The sequence below is a fragment of the Tachyglossus aculeatus genome, unplaced genomic scaffold, assembly GCF_015852505.1.
Source record: "Tachyglossus aculeatus isolate mTacAcu1 unplaced genomic scaffold, mTacAcu1.pri SUPER_34, whole genome shotgun sequence".
NCBI lineage: Eukaryota > Metazoa > Chordata > Mammalia > Monotremata > Tachyglossidae > Tachyglossus > Tachyglossus aculeatus.
The window spans coordinates 3,120,182-3,138,852 of record NW_024044839.1 but is presented as its reverse complement, the minus strand read 5'-3'; the positions used below and the strand labels follow the sequence as shown (position 1 = coordinate 3,138,852).

Genomic DNA, 18,671 nt, shown 5'->3' with positions numbered 1-18,671 from the left:
CTTACCCCGCCAACCACCCACAGTTCCTGGGAGGGCAGGGAAGCTCCGTTCCTCTCGGAGCAGAGCTCTTTCCCACCTTCCTCACCCAATTACTCAAAATATATTCCCGCGGCTAAGTTCTGAAGGCTTTCCTGGAGGTGATTAAAAACCTACAGATCCTCTCTACCAACGGCCCTCGGCTCCGAAAGGGGATGGAAATTTCAACGGTGATTCATCCGGAGAAAGAGCGGACGGAGCCGGAACAGATGAATGACGGGGGGGATTGCCAAACCGCCCCGGGTCCTGAATCAATCAATCAATCAAGCGTATTTATTGAGCGCTTACTGTGTGCAGAGCACTGGACTAAGCGCTTGCGAAGTCCAAGTTGGCAACATATAGAGACGGTCCCGACCCAACAGTGGGCAACCAGTCTAAAAGAAGGAGACCACGGGATTAGAAATCGGCCTGTTGCGCGTTCAAAGTGTTTGGTTTTGCGAGTTTGGCGAAGAAGTGGTGGGTGGAATAGCAGGGCTTTTTGTGATATGATTATTATGATATAAGCGCTTTCCAGGTTCCAGGCACCGTACTAAGCGCTGGGGTGGATCCAAGAGCCCGGGCTTTGGAGTCAGAGGTCAAGGGTTCGAATCCCGGCTCCGCCAACTGTCAGCCGAGTGACTTTGGGCCAGTCACTTCACTTCTCTGGGCCTCAGTTATCGCATCTGTAAAACGGGGGTGAAGACCGTGAGCCCCCCCGTGGGACAACCTGATCAACTTGTAACCTCCCCAGCGCTTAGAGCAGTGCTTTCAAGCGCTTAGTACAGTGCTCTGCACACAGTAAGCGCTCAATAAATACGACTGATGGATTGATTGATTCAAGCAAACCAGGCTGGACCCGTTCCCTGTCCCACGTGGGGCTTGCAGGCTCCGAACCCGTTCTCCAGATGAGGTCACCGAGGCCCAGAGAAGCGAAGTGACTCGCCCCGAATCAATCAATCAATCGTATTTATTGAGCGCTTACTGTGTGCAGAGCACTGTACTAAGCGCTTGGGAAGTACAATCAATCAATCAATCGTATTTATTGAGCGCTTACTGTGTGCAGAGCACTGAAGTACAATCAATCAATCAATCGTATTTATTGAGCGCTTACTGTGTGCAGAGCACTGTACTAAGCGCTTGGGAAGTACAATCAATCAATCAATCAATCAATCGTATTTATTGAGCGCTTACTGTGTGCAGAGCACCGTACTAAGCGCTTGGGAAGTCCAAGTTGGCAACACATAGAGACAGCCCCTACCCAACAGTGGGCTCACAGTCTAAAAAGAGAAGCGAAGTGACTCGCCCCAGGTCACACAGCAGACGAGCTTCGGAGCGGAATCAGAACCCAGGACTTCATGACGGCCGGGCTCTAGCGGGGGGGTCTCCGTACCGGCGTGGCATGCCTGCGGACCCCGGTGTCCGGCGGACCCGCCCCACGCTCACCTATGAGGGAGTTGAGGGAGGAATAGGAGCTGACGCGCCTCATCTTGTCGATGGTCTCGAAGGACAGGATGTACTCTTCGTTGTCGGGGCTGCCCAACGTGCTGCTGGCACTGCTGCTGGTGCTCACGTTCCCTGGGGAGAAAGCCACACAGCTCCCGGCTGCCCGCGGCCGCCGGAGGCCAGGTCAGGCCAGAGGAGGGGAGCGGGTCAGAAAGAGGATCGTCTTTCTACATATTGGTTACTCTATTTATTTATTTATTTATTTATTTTACTTCTACATATCTATTCTATTTATTTTATTTTGTTAGTACGTTTGGTTTTGTTCTCTGTCTCCCCCTTCTAGACTGTGAGCCCGCTGTTGGGTAGGGACCGTCTCTAGATGTTGCCAACTTGGACTTCCCAAGTGCTTAGTCCAGTGCTCTGCACACAGTAAGCACTCAGTAAATACGACTGAATGAATGAATGAATATGTATATATGTGTGTACATATTTATTATTCTATTTTACTTATACATATTTATTCTATTTATTTTATTTCGTTAATGTGTTTTGTTTTGTTGTCTGTCTCCCCCTTCTAGACCGTGAGCCCACTGTTGGGTAGAGACCGTCTCTAGATGTTGCCAACTTGGACTTCCCAAGCGCTTAGTCCAGTGCTCTGCACACAGTAAGCACTCAGTAAATACGATTGAATGAATGAATGAATATGTATATATGTGTGTACATATTTATTATTCTATTTTACTTAAACATATTTATTCTATTTATTTTATTTCGTTAACGTGTTTTGTTTTGTTGTCTGTCTCCCCCTTGTAGACTGTGAGCCCACTGTTGGGTAGGGACCGTCTCTAGATGTTGCCAACTTGGACTTCCCAAGCGCTTAGTCCAGTGCTCTGCACACCGTAAGCGCTCAATAAATACGATTGATGAGGATGATGATGATGATCGTCAGTGAGCCGGCTGCTCAGGGCCACCGATCGATCCGGCCCGGGGGGCGTTCCCGGAGCGCCGGGGAGAGTCCGATACAACGGGCTTGGAATCAATCAATCGTATTTATTGAGCGCGGACTGTATGCAGAGCACTGGACTAAGCGCTTGGGAAGTCCAAGCTGGCAACATATAGAGACGGTCCCTACCCAACAGTTACAGTCTCTATCTATATATCAATCAATCAACCGCATTTTTTGAGCGCGTACTGGGTGCAGAGCACTGGACTAAGCACTTGGGAAGTCCAAGTTGGCAACATATAGAGACGGTCCCTACCTAACAGTGGGCTCACAGTCTAGAAGTCTGTATCTATATAGATACAGTCTGTATCTATATATTGATCACTCAATCGTATTTATTGAGCGCCAACTGTGTGCAGAGCACTGGACTAAGCATTTGGGAAGTCCAAGTTGGCAACACATAGAGACGGTCCCTACCCAACAGCGGGCTCACAGTCTAGAAGGGGGAGACAGACAACAAAACATATTAACAAAAAATAAATAGAATAGATATGTACAAGTAAAACAGAGTAAAATACATATATACACGCACTATATGTATATGTATATATGCACATATATAGTATATACGTGTGTGTGTATATAGATACAGATACATTGATGGATGAGCCCCCGTCATTCATTCATCCAATCGTACTGATTGAGCGTTTAGTGTGTGCAGAGCACTGGACTAAGCGCTTGGAGATATTCCCTGAGCTGAGGCCTCACCCCTTGAAGAGGGAGCCCTCCACCAAGCCTTCATTCATTCAATCGTATTTATTGAGCGCTTACTGTGTGCAGAGCACTGTACTAAGCGCTTGGGAAGTCCAAGTTGGCAACTCAGGACCCCAATTTTTCTAGACGTGCTCCCTGCCCGCAAGGACCGTCCAGTCAAACCATCGATGGTATTTATGAGCGCTTCACTCATTCATTCATTCACTCAATCGCATTTATTGAGCGCTTTCTGTGTGCAGAGCACTGGACTAAGCGCTTGGGAAGTCCAAGTTGGCAACATCTAGAGACAGTCCTTACCCAACAGCGGGCTCTGTACACAGTAAGCGCTCAATAAATACGATTGATTGATTGATTGATTGATAGAGCCGTGAAAATAAATGCTGGGTCTGGACAGAAGGGCTGTGGGGCTGAGGGTGGGGTGAACAGGAGCTGCAAAAGGGGACAGATTTAAGAGCAAGAGTTCCGCAGAAGGGAACGGGAGAAGAGGAGATGAGGGCTTACTTAGGGAAGGCCCCTTGTACTTCCCAAGCGCTTAGTACAGTGCTCTGCACACAGTAAGCGCTCAATAAATACGATTGATTGATTGATTGATTGATTAACAAGGTGGGGGCCACAGCTTTTAACTCTAATGTACTCTCCCAAGAGTTCAGCCCAGTGCTTTATCCAGATTAAAATGAACTCAACTCTCTCTCTCACACACACAAACACACTCTCCCGCACAGCCTTCTCGACTGCGAGCCCGCTGTTGGGAAGGGGCCGACTCTATATGTTGCCAACTTGGACTTCCCAAGCGCTTAGCACAGTGCTCTGCACACAGCAAGTGCTCAATAAATAGACTGAATGAATGAATATCTTTGGGAAAGGCACCAGCAGTCTCTGCGTGACCACCAACTTCATGACTGGACCCAAGTTCTCGGGGGCGCGTGAAACGTCTCAGGGGGACGGGGGTCGCTTTGGGCATCTGGACAGCCTCAGACGGCCTTACCCGGGATATTAAACTGATCAATCAATCAATCGTATTTATTGACAGCTTCCTGAACTGCATTTACAGTGCTCTGCACACAGTAAGCGCTCAATAAATATGATTGATTGATTGATTGATTAACAAGGTGGGGGCCACGGCTTTTAACTCTAATGTACTCTCCCAAGCGTTCAGCCCAGTGCTTTAACCAGATTAAAATGAACTCAACTGTCTCTCACACACACACACAGAAACACACTCTCCCGCACAGTCTTCTCGACTGTGAGCCCGGCGTTGGGTAGGGGCCGCCTCTATATGTTGCCAACTTGGACTTCCCAAGCGCTTAGCACAGTGCTCTGCACACAGTAAGCGCTCAATAAATACGATTGATTGATTGATTAACAAGGTGGGGGCCACGGTTTTTAACTCTAATGTACTCTCCCAAGCGTTCAGCCCAGTGCTTTGCCCAGATTAAAACGAACTCAACTCTCTCTCACACACACACAGAAACACACTCTCCCGCACAGCCTTCTCGACTGTGAGCCCGCCTTTGGGTAGGGGCCGCCTCTATAGGTTGCCAACTTGGACTTCCCAAGCGCTTAGCACAGTGCTCTGCGCACAGCAAGCGCTCAATAAATACGACTGAATGAATGAATATCTTTGGGAAAGGCACCAGCAGTCTCTGCGTGACCACCAACTTCAAGACCGGACGCAAGTTCTCGGGGGCGCGTGAAACGTCTCAGGGGGACGGGGGTCGCTTTGGGCATCTGGACGGCCCGACCCGGGATATTAAACCGATCAATCAATCAATCAATCGTATTTATTGACAGTTTATTGAACCGCATTTACAGTGCTCTGCACGCAGTAAGCGCTCGATAAATACGATTGATTAAGGCAAAGGCGGGATACACGGGGGAGCCCCGGGGTGTCGTGCCCGTCCCCCGCCCCGGGCCTGGATCCGGGGGGGCCGCAGGTGTGAGGTGCCCCTCTCCCGGTTCCCCATCCCGATCCCGCGGAGCTCACCTTCCTCGGTCAGGCTGAGGTTCTGCAGCGACTTGTTGAGGCTGCGGGCCGAGGCGACGGCGCGGATGTTCCCGTAGGAGCTGACGGAGCGCAGCCTGGGCGTGCACGGCCCGTCGCGCACCGGGGTCAGGCTCCCGCCCTCTGCGGAGGACACGGAGGACGCGACGCTCAGGGGACCCACGGGCGTTCGGCGCCGGGGCCCAGTCAGTCGATGGTACTTACTGAGCGCCTACTGCGTACGGACCACCGGACTAAGCGCTTGGGAGAGGGCCAGACGGCAATATCGCAGACACATTCCCTGCCCACAAAGAGCTTACAGCCTAGGCCCTTGTACTTCCCAAATAGTTCAACTTGTACTTCCCAAGCGCTTAGTACAGTGCTCTGCACACAGTAAGCGCTCAATAAATACGATTGATTGATTGATTCTCGGTGCTTGGAACACGGAAAGGACTTAACTCTGGTTGTTGGACTTGGGGACTCTTCAAACCTTCCCACGGTTGCTGCTCAGTGTGGTCTGTGTGTGTGTTGTTTGCGTGTATAGTTTATGTGTGTTGCCAACTTGTACTTCCCAAGCGCTTAGTACACAGTAAGTGCTCAATAAATACGATTGACTGATTGATTCTCGGTGCTTGGAACACGGAAAGGACTTAACTCTGGTTGCTGGACTTGGGGACTTTTCAAACCTCTTCCCACGGTTGCTGCTCAGTGTGGTCTCTGTGTGTGTGTGTCGTTTGTGTGTATAGTTTATGTGTGTTGCCAACTGGTACTTCCCAAGCGCTTAGTACACAGTAAGTGCTCAATAAATACGATTGATTGATTGATTCTCAGTGCTTGGAATATGGAAAGGACTTAACTCTGGTTGTTGGACTTGGGGACTCTTCAAACCTCTTCCCACGGTTGCTGCTCAGTGTGGTCTGTGTGTGTGTGTGTGTTGTTTGTGTGTATAGTTTATGTGTGTTGCCAACTTGTACTTCCCAAGCACTTAGTACACAGTAAGTGCTCAATAAATACGGTTGACATTGATTCTCGGTGCTTGGAACACGGAAAGGACTTAACTCTGGTTGTTGGACTTGGGGACTCTTCAAACCTCTTCCCACGGTTGCTGCTCAGTGTGGTCTGTGTGTGTGTGTGTGTGTGTGTGTTGTTTGTGTGTATAGTTTATGTGTGTTGCCAACTTGTACTTCCCAAGCGCTTAGTACACAGTAAGTGCTCAATAAATACGACTGACTGAATGAATGGGGGGGGGGGGAACGACCGAGTGGGTTGACCTGCCCTCCCGCAGACGTGGACGCATTCCAAAGGTCGGATGGACCGCCCGACCGGCTGGGACCCGTCAAAGCTATCTACTGAGCGCTTCCCACGTCGCTTAGCTTACGATCCTGACGGGCGACAAAATGCCAAGGAGAGGAGCGCTGGGGGAGGGGAGGGGCGCGCGGGAACCGGAGACAGCTTCCTGACGGGGTGATTCACCGCTCCAGACAAACGAGCGATTCAATTATTGGCGGCGGCGGCAGCGGGGACACAGTCCAATTTTCCTCCTGCCGGTTTGACCCGAGGGATTTGCCGCGGAATTCCATTTCCAAAATGGCATTACACGGGGAACGGGAGAACAGGGCGGTGGGGGAGGGGGGCCGGGCCTCTCCGAAGCTGGAGAAGCAGCGCGGCTTAGATGGGAAAAGCCCGGGCCCGGGAGCCGAGAGGACCTGGGTTCTCAACCCGGCTCCGCCACTTCATTTGTTCATTCAATCGTATTTATTGAGCGCTTACTGTGTGCAGAGCACTGGACTAAGCGCTTGGGAAGTCCAAGCTGGCAACATATAGAGACGGTCCCTACTCAACAGTGGGCTCACGGTCTAGAAGACCTTAGGCAAGTTGCTCAACTTCTCTGGGCCTCAGTTTCCTCATCTGTAAAATGGGGATTAAGAGTGTGAGCCCCGGATGGGACAGGGACTGCGTTCGACCTGATTAATTTGTGTCTACCCCAGTGCTTAGAACAGTGCTTGGCACACAGTAAGCGCTTAAAAGTAATAATAATAATAATGTTGGAGGTTGACCACCCTTATTATTTATTTCTTTATGATGATGATGATGATGATGGTATTTGTTAAGCGCTTACTATGTGCCAAGCACGGTTCTAAGCGCTGGGGGGATACAAGGTAATCAAGGTTACAATCTTACAATCTTAATCCCCATTTTACAGAAGGGGGAACTGAGGCACAGGGAAGTGAAGTGACTTGCCTAAAGTCACCCAGCTGAGAAGTGCAGAGCAGGGATTTGAACCCATGACCTCCCCAAGCCCGGGCTCTTTCCACTGAGCCACGAATAATTATTAGTATTATTCAAGGAAAGCCACCTCACGAGCAGTTGGGTAGGGACCGTCTCTGTATGTTGACAACTTGGACTTCCCAAGCGCTTAGTACAGTGCTCTGCACACAGTAAGCGCTCAATAAATACGACTGACTGAATGAATGAATGAATGAAACAGGGAGAGAGGAGAGGGCAGAGCCGGGTGGAGGGCCTCAACTCGCCCATGTGGCACGCTCCGAGTTCTGGGTTCTGCCGGCCGGGAGGAGCTCAATAAATAACCATCAGTCCATCTGGAAGACCCCCCCCTTCCCCCCAAAAAGCGTGTGAGCACGCCGGTTCACCCGGGGGAGAGGACAGAAGCATCAGAGTTTCTGGGACGGGGCCCGGAAGCATGGAGATGCCACTTGCCTGCTGTGTGACCCTGGGCGAGTCACTTCCCTTCTCTGGGCCTTGGGATTCAATCCCCGTGGTCCTTCCTACTTGGAACGGGAGCCCCATGTGGGACTTGATCAATCAATCAATCGTATTTATTGAGCGCTTACTGTGTGCAGAGCACTGTACGAAGCGCTTGGGAAGTACAAGTTGGCAACATATATGATTTTGCCATATGACTTGCCAATCATGACTTGATGATTTTGTACCATCCCCAGCACTTACTTACTACACCACTATTTATTTTCTGTTGGGAAACGGCATTTTCAACGGAGAGGCAGCACGGCCTGATGGTTAGAGCCCAGGCCTGGGTGTCAAAAGCCTTGGGCGCCCAACCCGGCTCTGCCCCGTCTGCTGTGTGACCTTGGGCAAGTCACTTTCATCCTCTGTGCCCGATCCCCTCATCTGGAAAACGGGGATTAAGAAGCAGCGCGGCTCAGTGGGAAGAGCCCGGGCTTTGGAGTCAGAGGTCACGGGTTCAAATCCCGGCTCCGCCACTTGTCAGCTGTGTGCCTTTGGGCGAGTCACTTCACTTCTCCGGGCCTCAGCTCCCTCATCTGGAAAATGGGGATTAAGACGGGGAGCCCCACGGAGGGCAACCTGATCACCTTGTAACCTCCCCAGCGCTAACAGTGCTTTGCATATAGTAAGTGCTTAATAAATGCTATTATTATTATTATTGCGTGCCCCATGTGGGATACGCACTGTTGTCCAGCCTGATTAGCTTGGATCCCCCCCAGCGCTTAGTACAGTGCCTGGCACAGAGTAGGCGCTGAACGAATACCGCCGTCATTATCACAATTATTCTCAGACGTACCTGCGGTGGCCGGCGAAGGCAGGGGGTAGTTCTTTTCTTCTTCCATGAACTGCAGAGCCACGGTGCAGAAATTGCTCTCGTACTGGACCACGAAATGACTCAGGGCCACCACCAGTTCCTGCAGGAGAGGGGAGAGAGCGCTTAGTACAGTGCTCTGCACACAGTAAGCGCTCAATAAATACGATTGATGATGAGAGAGGGGGCGGCTGCGGCTGGCCGGAGAGGGGCTCTCCGACGAACGAAGGCTGCCGGGGCGAGGGGGGGCCGGACTCTCTGGCCACCAGAAGCCGAGGCGCCGGCTGGCAGGGAGAAGAGTCCGTGGCCAAGGCCCGGAATGTTGCCAGTTGGAAACTGTATATATCTATATATGTTTGGGTTTTTTTTTTTTACATATTTATTACTTAATGCATTTATTTATTTATTTATTTATTTATTTATTTATTTATTTATTTATCTATCTCACTTGTACATATCTATTCTATTTATTTTCTTTTGTTAGTATGTTTGGTTTTGTTCTCCGTCTCCCCCTTCTAGACTGTGAGCCCACTGTTGGGTAGGGACTGTCTCTATATGTTGCCAACTGGTACTTCCCAAGAACTTAGTACAGTGCTCTGCACACAGTAAGCGCTCAATAAATATGATTGATTGATTGATTGGAAACGACTGTTTCACAGTGCAGCGGATGGACCTAGAAGACACGGTTGAAAATGGCAACCGCTCATCATCATCATCATCACTTCTCTGAAGTCACTTCACTTCTCTGGGCCTCGGTTACCTCATCTGTAAAATGGGGATTCATTCATTCATTCAATCGTATTTATTGAGCGCTTACTGTGTGCAGAGCGCCGTACTAAGCGCTTGGGAAGTACAAGTTGGCAACATATAGAGACAGTCCCTACCCAAGGTTACAGGATCGGCCTGTGTCCCTGACAAGGTGCCCCACCAAATAGCAGATCCGTTCCCTTCCCGCAGCGGGCTGACAGTTCACAGGGGGAGACTGGCTAACCGAGGAGAACCGCGTGCCGGATCAAACACGGGTCTGGGCGCCAGATGGTCGTGGGTTCTAATCCTGCCTCCCCCACTTAATACTAATAATGATGGCATTTATTCAGCACTTACTATGTGCAAAGGACTGTTCTAAGCGCTGGGGAGGTTCCAAGGCGATCGGGTTGTCCCACGGGGGGCTCACAGTCGATCGCTTCCTGGGTGTGGAGCCCTGTACTAAGTGCTCAGTAGCAATCTCCAGATGGACCAACAATTTCATAGAGTTTGACCTAGATTTGTTTTCCAAGCACTTAGTACAGTGCTCTGCACACAGTAAGCGCTCAATAAATACCATTGATGATGATTTGTTTTCCTAGGTAAATACCTTCCCACTTCGCTGTCCAAGTGTTCCCTGTCCTAACCTATGTCTTGTACATATTTACTATTGTATTTATTTTGTTAATGATGTGCATCTAGCTTTACTTCTATTTATTCTGATGACTTGACACCTGTCCATACGTTGTCTGTCTCCCCCCTTCTAGACTGTGAGCCCGTCGTTGGGTAGGGACCGTCTCTGGATGTTGCCAACTTGGACTTCCCAAGCGCTTAGTACAGTGCTCTGCACAGAGTAAGCACTCAATAAATACGATTGATGATGATGATGATGATGAATAAATACGATTGAATGAATGAATGAATCCCCATTTTACAGATGAGGTAACTGAGGCCCAGAGAAGTGAAGTGACTGGCCCCAAGTCACCCAGCTGACAACTGGCGGAGCCGGGATTTGAACCCATGACCACTGACTCCAAAGCCCGGGCTCTTTCCACTGAGCCACGCTGCTTCCCTCACTTGTAAGGGCTATGTGTCAAGCACTGGGGTAGGCGGGGTATGGGCAGGTCGGCCCAATCCCCGTCAGCTGTGTGACCTTGGGTAAGTCACGTCCCTCATCATCATCATCATCAATCGTATTTATTGAGCGCCTGTGTGCAGAGCACTGTACTAAGCGCTTGGGAAGTCCAAGTTGGCAACATATAGAGACAGTCCCTACCCAACAGCGGGCTCACAGTCTAAAAGGGGGAGACAGAGAACAAAACCAAACATACTAACAAAATAAAATAAATAGAATAGATATGTACAAGTAAAATAGAGTAATAAATATGTACAAACATATATACATATATACAGGTGCTGTGGGGAAGGGAAGGAGGTAAGATGGGGGGGTGGAGGGGGGACGAGGGGGAGAGGAAGGAAGGGGCTCAGTCTGGGAAGGCCTCCTGGAGGAGGTGAGCTCTCAGTAGGGCCAAAAATATGGAACGCTTCACGAATTTGCGTGTCATCCTTGCGCAGGGGCCATGCTAATCTTCTCTGTATTGTTCCAATTTTAGTATATGTGCTGCCGAAGCGAGCACCTGGGCCTCAGTGTCCTCACAGTGAGCGCTTAACAGATACCATCATCATCATACCAAGTCTTCACACTGGCCACGGTCTAGGGAGTCACGATATCAATCCCCACACTACAGATGAGGTCACCGAGGGCCAGAGAATAATAACGATGATGATGGCATTTGTTAAGCGCTTACTATGTGCAAAGCCCTGTTCTAAGCGCTGAAAAGTGAAGGGGGCGGAGCTCTAGCCCCTAAAATAAAGATAAATGTTGGTATCTGTTAAGCGCTTACTCTGTGCCAAGCATTGTTCTAAGCGCTGGGGTAGATACAAGGTAATCAGGTTGCCCCATGGGGCTTTACAGTCTTAATCCTCGTTAGAGAAGCAGCGTGGCTCAGCGGAAAAGAGCCCGGGCTTTGGAGTCAGAGGTCACGGGTTCAAATCCCGGCTCTGCCAATTGTCAGCTGTGTGACTTTGGGCAAGTCACTTCACTTCTCTGGGCCTCAGTTCCTTCATCTGTAAAATGGGGATGAAGACTGTGGGCCCCCCGAGGGACAACCTGATCACTTTGTAACCTCCCCTGCGCTTAGAACAGTGCTTTGCACATAGTAAGCGTTTAATAAATGCCATTATTATTATTATTATTATTATTTTACAGACGAGGGAACCGAGGCCCAGAGAAGTGACGTGACTTGCCCAAAGTCACACAGCTGACAGCCGACAAGACAGTCTTCTAGACTGTGAGCCCACTGTTGGGTAGGGACCGTCTCTATATGTTGCCAACTTGGACTTCCCAAACGCTTAGTACAGTGCTCTGCACACAGTAAGCGCTCAAGAAATACAACCGAATGAATGAATGAAAGGAGCGGAGCCACGATTTGAACCCATGACCTCTGACTCCAAAGCCCGGGCTCTTTCCTGTCTGTGCCTCGGTTCCCTCATTTGTAAAACGGGGACTCGACCCCTGTGACTCTTCCCACTCGTCCGTGCAGCGCCTCGTCGGTACTCCGGCTAGCGGACTTTGGAGAGGAAGTCGTTCTCCGCTCATTAAGGGAGGTGATAATGCTTCTTCCTCGACATCCCCTAAGCGCTTCCTCCCCAGGGCCCGCCAGAACACTTCAGGTTTCCAGTAACCCATGAATATTTCATGGGGGATTCAGAACGCACGCTCCCAAGAAGCGCAACTCACGCTGTCGCGACCGTGATGAAGACGGAGGAGTATTCGGGGGGAGAGAGAATGCATCCCGCCCTTTCACAGAGGAGGGATGCGGTAGGCCCTGGTTTCCGGGGGGATAATAATAATGATAGCATTTATTAAGCGCTTACTATGTGCAAAGCACTGTTCTAAGCGCTGGGGAGGTTACAAGGTGACCAGGTGGTCCCACGGGGGGCTCACAGTCTCCATCCCCGTTTTACAGATGAGGTCACTGAGGCTCAGAGAAGTGAAGTGACTTGCCCAAAGTCACATAGCTGACAACTGGAGGAGCTGGGATTTGAACCCATGACCTCTGACTCCAAAGCCCAGGCTCTTTCCACTGAGCCACGATTGGGGTCGTGATTCGCCTCCTCCCCGTAAACCCCTCAGCCCCGGTTTCCTCCAGGAGGCCTTCCCAGACTGAGCCCCTTCCTTCCTCTCCCCCTCATCCCCCTCATCTTACCTCCTTCCCTTCCCCCCAGCACCTGTATATATGCATATATGTTTGGACATATTTATTACTCTATTTATTTATTTTACTTGTACATATCTATTCTATTTATTTTATTTTGTTAGTATGTTTGGTTTTGTTCTCTGTCTCCCCCTTCTAGACTGTGAGCCCACTGGGGGGTAGGGACTGTCTCTATATGTTGCCAACTTGGACTTCCCAAGCGCTTAGTACAGTGCTCTGCACATAGTAAGCGCTCAATAAATACGATTGATGATGATGATGTTTACTCTATTTATTTTACTTGTACATATCTATTCTATTTATTTTATTTTGTAAGTATGTTTGGTTTTGTTCTCTGTCTCCCCCTTCTAGACTGTGAGCCCACTGGTGGGTAGGGACTGTCTCTATATGTTGCCAACTTGGACTTCCCAAGCGCTTAGCACAGTGCTCTGCACACAGTAAGCGCTCAATAAATACGATTGATTGATCGATTGATTGGGGTCGTGATTCGCCAGCTCCCCCTAAACCCCCCAGAGCCACGATGGAGAGATGGGCGTTGGGGCCCTGATGTGGCGGCCCCAGTTTTCCCCGGCTTAGACTGGAGGTCAGGGCCTTGTCCAGAAATTGGGGAGGGAAAAGAGGTGTCTTAGTATCCAGGGGAGCAGTGCTGGAAAACTGGTGATGATAATAATAATATTGGTATTTGTTATTATTATTATTATAGTGGGATTCATTCATTACTAGGTGCCAAGTACTGTACTAAGCGCCGGGGTGAATACAAACAAATGGGGCTGGACTTAATCTCGGTCCCATGTGGGGCTCACAGCCTCAATCCCCATTTTACAGGTAACTGAGGCACAGAAGTGAAGTGACTTGCCCAAGGTCACACAGCAGACTTGGGTTTCGGATGTGGGATTTTTCGTTCGTAGATGAACGCCTCATTAGGCAATAATTTTTTCTGTCTCCTAAAGGAGCTGAAAGAGGGTGTGCCTCCTCTGAGGAAGAAAAGCTTGCTTCCTTATATATTTTTTAATAATAATAATAATAATGGTATTTGTTATTATTACTATTATAGTGGGATTCATTACTATATGCCAAGTACTGTACTAAGCGCCAGGGTGAATACAAGCAAATGGGGTTGGACTCAATCTCGGTCCCATGTGGGGCTCACAGCCTCAATCCCCATTTTACAGGTAACTGAGGCACAGAGAAGTGAAGTGACTTGCCCAAGGTCACACAGCAGACTTGGGTTTCGGATGTGGGATTTTTCGTTTGTAGATGAACGCCTCATTTAGCAATAATTTTTCCTGTCTCCTAAAGGAGCTGAAAGAGGGTGTGCCTCCTCTGAGGAAGAAAAGCTTGCTTCCTTATATATTTTTAAATAATAACAATAATGGTATTTGTTATTATTATTATTATTATAGTGGGATTCATTGAGCGCTTACTATGTGCCAAGTACTGTACTAAGCGCCGGGGTGAATACAAGCAAATGGGGCTGGACTCAATCTCGGTCCCATGTGGGGCTCACAGCCTCAATCCCCATTTTACAGGTAACTGAGGCACAGAGAAGTGAAGTGACTTGCCCAAGGTCACACAGCAGACTTGGGTTTCGGATGTGGGATTTTTCGTTTGTAGATGAACGCCTCATTTAGCAATAATTTTTCCTGTCTCCTAAAGGAGCTGAAAGAGGGTGTGCCGCCTCTGAGGAAAAAAAGCTTGCTTCCTTATATATTTTTAAATAATAACAATAATGGTATTTGTTACTATTATTATTATAGTGGGATTCATTGAGCGCTTACTATGTGCCAAGTACTGTACTAAGCGCCGGGGTGAATACAAGCAAATGGGGCTGGACTCAATCTCGGTCCCATGTGGGGCTCACAGCCTCAATCCCCATTTTACAGGTAACTGAGGCACAGAGAAGTGAAGTGACTTGCCCAAGGTCACGCAGCAGACTTGGGTTTCGTGTGTGGGATTTTTCATTCGTAGATGAACGCCTCATTTAGCAATAATTTTTCCTGTCTCCTAAAGGAGCTGAAGAGGGTGTGCCTCCTCTGAGGAAGAAAAGCTTACTTCCTTATATATTTTTTAATAATAATAATAATGGTATCTGTTATTATTATTATAGTGGGATTCATTGAGCGCTTACTATGTGCCAAGTACTGTGCTAAGCGCCGGGGTGAATACAAGCAAATGGGGCTGGACTCAATCTCGGTCCCATGTGGGGCTCACAGCCTCAATCCCCATTTTACAGGTAACTGAGGCACAGAGAAGTGAAATGACTTGCCCAAGGTCACACAGCAGACTTGGGTTTCGTGTGTGGGATTTTTCATTCGTAGATGAACGCCTCATTAGGCAATAATTTTTTTTGTCTCCTAAAGGAGCTGAAAGGGGGTGTGCCTCCTCTGAGGAAGAAAAGCTTGCTTCCTGATATATTTTTTAATGGTATTTGTTAAGCGCTTACTATGTGCTGGGCGCTGAGGTGGATACAAGCTAATCAGGCTGGTCACCGTTCATGTCCCACACGGGGCTCACAGACTTAATTCCCATTTAACAGAGAAACAGCGTGGCTCAGTGAAAAGAGCTTGGGCTTGGGAGTCGGAGGTCTTGGGTTCTAATCCCAGCTCTGCCGCTCGTCAGCTGTGTGACTTCGACCAAGTCACTTCACTTCTCTGTGCCTCAGTTCCCTCATCTGTAAAATGGGGATTAAGACTGTGAGCCCCACGTGGGACAACCTGATTATTTTGTATCTCCCCCGGCGCTTAGAACAGTGCTTCACACAAAGTAGGCGCTTAACAAACGCTATCATTATTATTATTATTATGAGGTCACTGAGGCCCAGAGAAATGATGCGACTTCCCCAAGATCGCACGGCTGGGATACATTCATTCATTCAATCGTATTTATTGAGCGCTTACTGTGCGCAGAGCACTGTACTAAGCGCTTGGGAAGTCCAAGTTGGCAACATCTAGAGACAGTCCTGACCCAACGGATCAGAATCCGGGCCCTCCGCCTCTATCCACTGGGCCGCACTGATCCGTGGCCGGATCCCAGGAACCGACCCTCGCTCTCCGGCCCAGGGGATGGCTTCGATTTCCTCTCCGGATCGGAATTTGGGCCCCGTTGGGAGCAATCCCCCAGCGGCCAGGAGAACAAAACCCCTCCTCCGGACGGGATTACGAGGAGACGGAGCAGGGAGACAGAGAGGCCGTTAATGAAGAAATCTTCCCGAGTCAGTGGCTTCCGCCTGCGGAGCGGGGGTCCGTCTGGTAACAAATTATCATCTCCCGGCAGACCCCCCCCACCCCTGCCGGGAGTGCTGCTCGATAATGCCGCTGAAGAAGAGACGCTTGAAGACAGGTAAGAGCCGCTGAAAAGGAGCCCTGGGGGACTGGTTTAATTGAAAATGGAGAAGATTAGTCCAATTAAATCCAGTCAATTTGGGGGAGGGACGGAGGGGGACGTCCCAATTTGTACACCCAGGGACTTGTTTCAAAGTCACGTCGGCTCGAATTAGGACAACAGAAACCGTGGCCAACTGCACGGGAGACGGAGTCATGTGCTGACCCCCGGCCCCCCGAATCCACTCTGAAGCAACGGATTGGGTTGCATCTACTCCCCCAGGGTTTAGCGTACGACGAATGCTCAAATACCACAGTCATTATCAGTATTATTTTTAGGTGGAAGTCCAGTGGATTCCCAAGTAGCCAAAACAGAACTCCTCATCTTCCCAAACCCTGTCCTTCCCCTCAATTTCCCATCGCCGTAGACGGCAATCACCATCCTTCCCGTCTCACGAGCCCGTGACCTCGGCGTTGTCCTCGACTCCTCTCTCTCACTCAATCCATCACTAAACCCTGTCGTGCGGCCTGCAACTCCACCCTTTCCTCCCCAATTGAATCAATCAATCGTATTTATTGAGCGCTTACTGTGTGCAGAGCACTGTACTAAGCGCTTGGGAAGTACAAGTTGGCAACATATAGAGATAGTCCCTACACAACAGTGGGCTCACAGTCTAAAAGGGGGAGACAGAGAACAAAACCAAACATACTAACAAAATAAAATAAATAGAATAGATATGTACAAGTAAAATAAATAAATATGTACAAACATATATACATATATACAGGTGCTGTGCGGAAGGGAAGGAGGTAAGATGGGGGGATGGAGAGGGGGACGAGGGGGAGAGGAAGGAATGGGCTCAGTCTGGGAAGGCCTCCTGGAGGAGGTGAGCTCTCAGTAGGGCCTTGAAGGGAGGAAGAGAGCTAGCTTGGCGGATGGGCAGACGGAGGGCATTCAAGTGTTACCATGCTAATCCGGGCATTTATCTGATCCCGCCTTGATTACCGTGGCAGCCTCCTCGCGGACCTCCCTGCCTCCTTTCTCTCCCCACTCCAGTCCACGCTTCACTCTGTTTCCCGGCTCATTTGTCCACAGAAACGTTCAGGCCACCTTTCCCCTCTCCTCAAGACAACCAGTGGTTGCCCATCCATCTCCACATCAAACAGAAACTCCTCAGCGGCGGCTTTAAAGCTCCCAATCATCTTGCCCCCTCCTATCTGACCTTGCTGCTCTCTACTCCAACCCAGCCCGCGCAGTTCGGTCTTTTAACGCCAACCTACTCGCTGTACCTCAATCTCGTCCATGTCTTCCTTCCTCTGCCCCGGACCGCCCTCCCTCCTCATATCCGACAGACGATTACCCTCCCCACCCTCACAACCTTATTAAAAGCACATCTCCTCCAAGAGCCCTTCCCCGAACCCTTTATTCACCCCTCCCTCGGCCCCAAAGCACCTAGGTACAAATCTGTAATTTAATGATTTCTACGAATGTCTGTCTCTCCCTTTAGACTGCGGGCAGGGATTGTATCGAAACGCTGTTATACTGTCGTCTCCTAAGCGGTTAGTCCGGTGCTGGGCACGCAGAAAGCGCTCAGTAAATATCAGTCGCTGACCGACTGCCACGGCCTCCGAACCCAACCACCCAGGTGGGTGGAGGTGGGTAAACCGTCTCAACTCTGCGGGCCGGGTCCCCCAGCTCTGAAGTGAAAATGCCGCGAAATCAACGGCAGAGCTGTTTAATGGATGGCGTCCGGTTACATTTCCACCTCGCACCCCGGCGGCACGAAGGGCGGCGTGGCCTGGCGGAGAGAGCTCGGGTCCGGGAGCGAGAAGGACCTGGGCTCTCATCCCAGCTCTGTCGCTCGCCTGCTGCGTGACCAAGGGCACGTCACTTTGCTTCTCCGGGCCTCAGTTCCCTCATCTGGAAAACGGGGATGAAGCCTGCGAGGGACATGGACTGTGTCCAACCTGATTAGCTTGTTTCTACCCCGGTGCTCAGAACAGTGACTGGCACATAGCAAATACCACAAGCAAAAAAATATCACAATCTTTGCTGCTGACACCTCACGTCTCCTCCAAGAATCCTAAATCAGTGGCATTTATTTAGTGCTTGCTGCCTGGGTGCAGAGCGCCGTACTAAGCGCTCGCCCGGCCGAGCCCTCATTTCTCCGACTCGTCCCCTCTGCGACATCACTGCACTTGGATCGGTACACCCTCGGTCCCACGGCAACGTGTGAGAAGATCTGCGATTTGATTTTCACACCTGTCTCCTCCTCTGGACCGTAAGCACCTTGAGGGCAGGAATCGCGTCTACCAACTCCGTGGCTTGAGGGCAGGAATCAGCCCGTTGGTGGGCAGGGACCGTCTCTAGATGTTGCCAACTTGGACTTCCCAAGCGCTTAGTCCAGTGCTCTGCACACAGTAAGCGCTCAATACGACAATGAATGAATGAATGAACAGTGCTTGGCACACAGTAAGTGCTCAACAAGTTATATCTACTCTATTTATTTTACTCTTATTTGTACATATTTATTCTACTTATTTTATTCTGTTAATATGTTTTGTTTTGTTCTTTTTCTCCCACTTCTAGTCTGTGAGC

General features: G+C 49.8%; 1 protein-coding gene and 1 non-coding gene across 4 annotated transcripts in view; both read right to left on the bottom strand.

Annotated features, from left to right (window-relative positions):
- Window positions 1-18,671, bottom strand: part of RPTOR (regulatory associated protein of MTOR complex 1) — a 241,393-nt gene that overhangs the window by 65,529 nt on the left and 157,193 nt on the right. For all 3 annotated transcript variants that reach the window (XM_038741988.1, XM_038741989.1, XM_038741990.1), the window contains exons 18-20: window positions 8,716-8,833; window positions 5,160-5,300; window positions 1,459-1,617 (exon numbers count right to left, since the gene is read on the bottom strand). In XM_038741988.1, coding sequence (XP_038597916.1) covers window positions 1,459-1,617; window positions 5,160-5,300; window positions 8,716-8,833 — 418 coding nt within the window. The remainder of the gene's footprint in view (window positions 1-1,458; window positions 1,618-5,159; window positions 5,301-8,715; window positions 8,834-18,671) is intronic.
- Window positions 11,005-11,111, bottom strand: LOC119922087. Its single transcript, XR_005448625.1, has one exon. It is a non-coding gene; the product is annotated as a U6 spliceosomal RNA (small nuclear RNA).